Source organism: Chaetodon auriga, chromosome 13, assembly GCF_051107435.1.
Source record: "Chaetodon auriga isolate fChaAug3 chromosome 13, fChaAug3.hap1, whole genome shotgun sequence".
Lineage (NCBI taxonomy): Eukaryota > Metazoa > Chordata > Actinopteri > Chaetodontiformes > Chaetodontidae > Chaetodon > Chaetodon auriga.
The window spans coordinates 23,202,757-23,209,539 of NC_135086.1; the positions used below are offsets into that span (position 1 = coordinate 23,202,757).

Sequence of the window (6,783 nt, forward strand, 5' to 3'; positions counted from 1 at the left end):
CTAATGAATGTCCTTGTACTGATCAGAACTGTGAGATGGCATGACTGGTGAAAGCCAGTTTTGATAGCAGAAGGCAGACGGCATTTCTCTTTCTATCAGTAAGGTCTGTTGCATTAGATACACGCCTGTGACAACACTTACACACAGGTTGCTTATCACATTCCAAGGACAAAGTGTGGCCAGTGGTTGGCATGTCTATGTCTTGCTAACTGGCCAGTTACATTCGGTCGTGTAAGTCCAACTTCTGTAAGGAGCTGGCTGAACTCAAGAAGATGAAAGTGAACTTTTATCTGAGATGTGTGCTCATTCTGACGGAGGTCCTGCGAGAACTCTGTCATTCTGAGCCCAGCGCTGCTATACTGTACCTGTGACCTCAACGAATAGCTATCACCCCCTGCAGCACCTCACACACACCTCACCACCCCCGCAGCCACTCCCACCTATTGGAGGGAGAGACTGCGAGGACACTTCTTTTTGCACACTGCACTCTGACCACCTTCACTTGCACCTTCTGTGTACTTAACATTTAAGTATACACACAGTACTATTGCATTTTATGTATATTGTATATACATTTTAAATGCTGACTTTTTATGCCCTGTGAGTTTATTTTATCTTATTTCTGAGTTTATTTTATCTTAGTTGTGAGTTCATTTTATTTTATTTTATTTTATCTCATTTTATTATCTTCTCTTTCTACATGGAGGTTGCAATGCAAATTTCATTGACATGTCCATGCTCAATGACAATGAAAGCAATCTTGAATCTCTCTTGAATCTTGAATACTTCGGCTGTGAACTGAAGATTTCTCTGGTCTGTTCTTGGGCTTCCAACAAAAGAATCGGGGCTAACAGTTTCATAGAAATTACTTGCACTACCTGCACATACCTCATACTGTTTATACCTCAAGCCAATTGCACCACTTGCATGTGTTTATATTTTGGATATTATAACTATTTGCACTTCTGGTTAGATGCTAAACTGCATTTTGTTGTCTCTGTGCTGCACTCTGATGATGACAATAACGTTGAATCTAATCTAATCCATTTGGGGTGTTCCTCTATGATTCCTAAAGTCAACTGTACTTGCTTGTGGTTCTAGAAGACATTTCGCTCTCATCCAAAAGGCTTCTTCAGTTGTAACTGGCCGATGGGAAATTCCAGGCATTTATCCTCTTGCGGGATCATAGTTCCGCCCAGTATCATGCAAGTCGTTAGGGTCACATGAGTCATGGTGTTGATGGCACAACAGGTGCTGATGGGTAAGAATGAGGGGGTTGTTCGGCCATCATGTGACTCAGTAGGATCAAATGAGTTCTGGTGTGCATGGCTGTTAAGCTGCCTGGGAAGAGATCTCAGGACTGCATAGTAAGTGGCTGATAAGTGGTGTCTTCGACCACCTCCTCTGTTCAGTGATGGTCCTTCCAGTTTGAAATGGATGGCTTCTTTCACGCCTCTTTCTTTCTTCTCAGCTTGTGTCTGGGTGTTTTGTCCATAGGGTGGACAAGCTTCTGCCTCACGGTGTTACTGGACTTGAAGTGAACAGGGATGTGGTGTTTTGTTGAAATGTTTGGGTTTGGGTAGCCACATGCTCTGAGTGCTTCCCTGATATGCTTCTGCTCCTTATCCTTACCTTTTGTCCTCATGAGCACGTTCTGAGCTCAATGTTGTAGGGTTCTGATTACCCCCAGCTTGTGTTCCAGAGGGTGGTGAGAATCAAAGAGCACATGTTGATCTGTGTGCCTGGATTTTCTGTATACATCAATGTTGAGGGTCCTGCCATCTTTGATGTGCACTGCACAATTGACAAAGGCCAGGCTGTCTCCTTTCACATCCTCCTGAACGAACTTGATGTTGCTGTCCACTGTATTGATGTGATTTGTGAAAGCTTCCACTTCCTGTGTTCTAATTTGACCTAGGTGTCATCCACATATCTCTGGGGTACAGGTGGTAATATAGTGGTCGGTCAATGGCTTTGTCCTTTTCCACTAGTTGTAAGCAGTTGATTACCTTCTTCTTTTAGCTGCTGGTGGGATCTCGCTTCAGTGTTTCATAGGTGGCTGTGTCACTGAGTAGACCGGTCCCCTTGGCATGGTAGTCAGCTGTGTTTAGCACCACGGTGCATCGGCGGGCAAGATGGTGATGTTTCGGTCTCTCTGTAGCGATGTCAGTGCCTTCCTATTTGGGGTGTATGTTCAAATATGGGGTGATTTGTGTTTTGGAACTTCATGCCACTTCAATTACATCAGTTTTACTGTACATTTCATCTGCCTCCTGCTCTCAAAAGGGATGACAGGAGCTTGTGTTATTGACCATTAGTGTTACATGGCCTGATTCCACAAGCTGATTCTGTATTCCTCCTACTTATGAGCTGTTCAGCCTCTTTTCCACTTTGAGCTAAATCGGGTGAGGTGTTTTCACAAGAATTGTCTCATTTTCATAAAAAAAAGGAAGAGCTTCTTGAAGCCACTGACAAGAAAGGTCAGCGATATTCATTCATTTATTCAGGTCTGTTTTTGCTGAGAGTCAAGCTTGACATCTGTTCATTTCCTGCAGAGGCATGAGAGTAGTAACTCTGAATAGTGATAATGAGCATATTATCACACCCACTTTGCATTTCCATTACCAGCAATAATTCTTGATATCATTTCTGAGTAAATTTCCTCATGCGTGAGACATTTCTGAACTATTCAAGGTACAATTTAACTCAACGTGAAGGAAAATTACTCATGTCTTCTCTAACCACATAACCAGATGGTGAAATCCATTTTAACTATACCAATCAAGAAGTACTCAAAATAATCTATTTTCTTCATGAATTTTAATCTGTTACAAAAATTATTATTATTAATTATTGCCATCATCACCAGCTCTCTGGGTTTTATATATAATGATTACATTCACAATACATTAATAGCAGCAGTATTTCTTTATAATTGCTACAGACTGGTTTTAAGCTTTGCAGGGTTTGCTGAACTCTCTGGGTCGGGTGTTGGCATACACGTTTGTGTCCTCCTCATCTCTCTTCAGCTTCCTCTGAGGAATACAGCGCAGACAAGAAGAGTATTTTACTTACATATAAAGTATTTTACTTATAGTGACAAATACTTTCCATAATGTGTGAAGCACAGGAGACTGAGTGAAGTCAATCTCTTACCCATATAACAATGATAATGCCGGTGACTGACAGGCTGTAGAGCAATAAAACACCACATCCCGCCCACATCACTATGTCTGGGATGAATGGAGACCTGACTGGACAGTTCTGATTGGCTGCTGGGACAGTGTCATTGTTTTCCGGGAAAAACTGCTTTTCTATGAATTGATCACAACAGAATTTCTATATTTTAATATATTACACACTATTTACAAAAAATATGTTTTAATGAAATATAATTGAGTGTACATGTGAGTTTTGGTCATGCATTTTACCTGCCACTAGGAGTTCAGTGGTGTGACAGTCCACACTGAATGGTGGAGGATAAATCACCTCCCTCTTGCAGATGTAGACTCCACTAGTGTCGGCTGTGACTTCAAAGTGACCGGAGAACAAATTATATGCAGAATCCAAGTGCTAAACGAAAGGGGATGAGAGTGATAATTTAGACTGAGGGACATTCATTGCAGACAGCCTGTGCACAATTTGTTACATGGTACATCTGCTGAGACTTTCACGAGCATCAACCAACACCAGCACACTACACTAGACCCCACCTTGCTGCAGTGGTGGTGGCAGGTGATTGAATGAACAATCTGTCTGTCACATGCCAACTTATTTACACATAGTATGACTCATGCTGAAGTGTGGTCTTTGCGCAGCTGTGATGTCCTGATTTGATTTGATTTCCTGATATCACAGATTTTTATTTAGTCTTCAGCTGTGGCTAAAGTAACCAACTTTAACTTAAAAAAATAACTCTATGGCTTAAACATCGACATGCATCAATCTAAAATGGAAATATGTGTGGTAACCTTGCAGGTTTTGTCATGAATGTCAAATCCATGCAGCTGTTGCTGACCAAACCTGAGTCAAAGTAGGGCAATTTTAAATTAGGACGTCATAAAACACAGACAGGACCAGCTTTCAGTGTTATGTAAAAATGTTTTCTTACACTGTGTGCTGATGCAATTATTAGTTGTTTCAAATACAACAAAGGAGAAATAGTCACTTTATTCACTAAGTAACTTAGCCTTAAGTAATATTTCAGTTCTTTTGGCATGCGAGGTCTGGCAGCAAAACACATCCAGACAAATTCAACCTTGCACTCGGCTTTTAAAGGATAGTTAGTTATCAACTAACTAAAACATCTACATGTAACAATTTGTTTTTCATGCAGAAGAAAGCTTTTGTTTTGAAGTTATATTCCCTCAGCCCATAAACCATTTCTTAGAGTGTAACCTGTCAGTTACCAAAGCTGTTCACTTGCATGAACTTTCAGTGCAGTGCAGACCTGGAGCAGAGGTGAGATATTGTGGCTTCCTAATGTGGCAGAGCTATGCGCGTCATGTCACTTGTCAGTAAGATTCTGCCAAGTCTCTCTGGGTAAAAGAACCTGATAAAGCTTTCAGAAATGTACAGTAATGAACTGTGGTGTAATAATTGTGGTTGTGGACAGTTGATGGCAAAGCCATTCTTTCACATTTGCTAAAAGCCGTGAAGCAATGAACATGACGTGATACTTAAATGATACAAAGATAAATAAAGGTTTTTTAAATTTCATGTGGTATCATTTTTTCCTTGGAAAAATCTGCTAACCACTGAAATCCACAGGCTGCAGACCTTTGTAATACATCACGAATAAAGACACATCTAGGCAGACATACAGACACAAACACACACTGACTGACCTTACTCAGACTTATTTGGCTGATGCAGCTGCCATTGAAATGGAGCAGGTACTTGAGCTCTGAGCTGTTAGCCATGATGGATGGACAGGAGATGGATGCTTTACTGAGTTTTGGCACCTTGATAATCACCCCAACTGACAGACAGAAGAAGCATAAAGATAGCTTAACAAAATTTAACAACAAAAACACAAAGAAAAAAAAATCACAGCTGCGAGTGAACTGGTGAAGTTTGACATTAAAACATTGTTATTTCTGACTATCTGCTTTACCTGAAGAAAACTAACACTCAAACACAAGTTTAGAATCTGCAAGCCACTGCACATTGGCCACAATGTCCTCCTGTTTCTTGCACTTGATGTTCTTCATTTAAAATGACGTGGTGCACTGTAGTTCCAGACTTTGAGTTGGACATACAGGACAGTCTTTGATTTCCCTTTTGTTCTCAACAGCATGGCAGAGAATTTGAACACTGAAGCAAATTAATGGCATTAAAGGCTAATTCCATTTTATTACAAGTCATATGTTTAGAGTTTTGTCTTCCTGTTTGTCACTTGTGATAACATCATGCAAAGTCTGTCTGACGGTGTTCAACAGGGCAAGAACCACAAGCCTTCAGATAATCAAGAAGTGCCAAGAACAACCAACAGTTTAACAGCATTGTTGTAAATCACTTGGAGGAAAAGTTTAAACTGAGAGCACCTGAAATGTCACTTACAGCCAACTGTGTACATATAACTACAGTCAGAGGAGGTCAGACTTGGTCGAGGTAATCTAAAGTGTGATAGATGTTTACAATGGACAGTTTGGGGAATAATTGTACCATTTACCTTTAATATCTCTGCCAGAGAGTATGATTGGCTAACCTGGGGTTTGTTTATAACCCATATGGTTTTGTTTCTTGCCCTGTCGAGATTCTAAAATCATACTAATTGGAGAAGAGGAGAGATAAGTTCATTTGACTGTAGCCTAACTCTTCAGTGGGGACCCAGTCCATCCCAGTTTACCAGCCCACTAAAATAATAAGATGCCCGTTAGGGTGGAAAACTGCTACATTTTGCAACACTTTAAAAGAGGCAAAGAGAGTGACTGCAGCTCATGATTTTGTCAGTTTGAATGGCTCTGTGTGCTCAGTGGCAGCAGGGAAAATGGGCTGAAGACACATTCTGATCTCCTGGGCTCCCTGATAGTCCTGATTTCTTTACTGGCCACACATGGAGAAAGAATCACTATTATATATTGATAATATGTTGTTCATGCAAAGGCAAGAACATGCATCCTATTTCCACACTACACCCTAAGTCTAGTCAAGGTGTTTGTTGTGTGTTTGCTTAAAATTTATGAGCAGTATATTTACCAAACTCCTTTCTCCTGATGTCAGGATCTGAGTCCAGATTTGACAGAGCACATGAAAGCCGTCGTAGTCATTCCGAAAGGTGAGATACTGGTTAAAAATTCTCTGTCTCAACAGTTTCAGTTTTAACAGCTTTAATTCTGCAGCAATTTCACTAGCGTTGTATCATCTTACCTGAGCACTGTGTGACCTTTCCATTACTCAAACACACCATCAACATCACCATCACCAGGACCTCAGCTCTCATCTTGTCCTCCTGATTGGTTGCTGGTGATTATCAGTGTTTGATTGTAGTGAGGAATGTTTTCTTCTCCTGAAAGGTGCAAAGGGACCGTCACTATCCTCTCTGCAAAAAGGCTAGTGGACAACAAAATACCATCTGTCTTCAATATCACAGAGAAGTGAGCAGAGAGAAATAGAAACACTTCCTGTGTGAAGCTGTGAAACCATGCCACAAACGATGTGCCCACATGCATGCACACACACACAAAAAAGAAATGCACACACATATAAACACTTACACATCTATATGTGAGTACAAACACACTGCATGCATAACAACGTGTTCAGAGACATGTGCATGCA

At 40.8% G+C, this 6,783-nt stretch overlaps 1 protein-coding gene across 1 annotated transcript; it reads right to left on the reverse strand.

Annotated features, from left to right (window-relative positions):
• Window positions 1-2,899: 2,899 nt before the first annotated feature.
• On the reverse strand, window positions 2,900-6,549 carry LOC143330007 (uncharacterized). Its single transcript, XM_076746145.1, has 5 exons — window positions 6,373-6,549; window positions 4,848-4,981; window positions 3,432-3,573; window positions 3,157-3,314; window positions 2,900-3,035 (listed from the first exon to the last, which is right to left on the reverse strand). Exons 1-5 carry the CDS (start codon window positions 6,443-6,445, stop codon window positions 2,952-2,954), a joined length of 591 nt encoding a protein of 196 aa, XP_076602260.1. The 5' UTR covers window positions 6,446-6,549; the 3' UTR covers window positions 2,900-2,951.
• Between the last annotated feature and the right edge of the window lie 234 nt (window positions 6,550-6,783).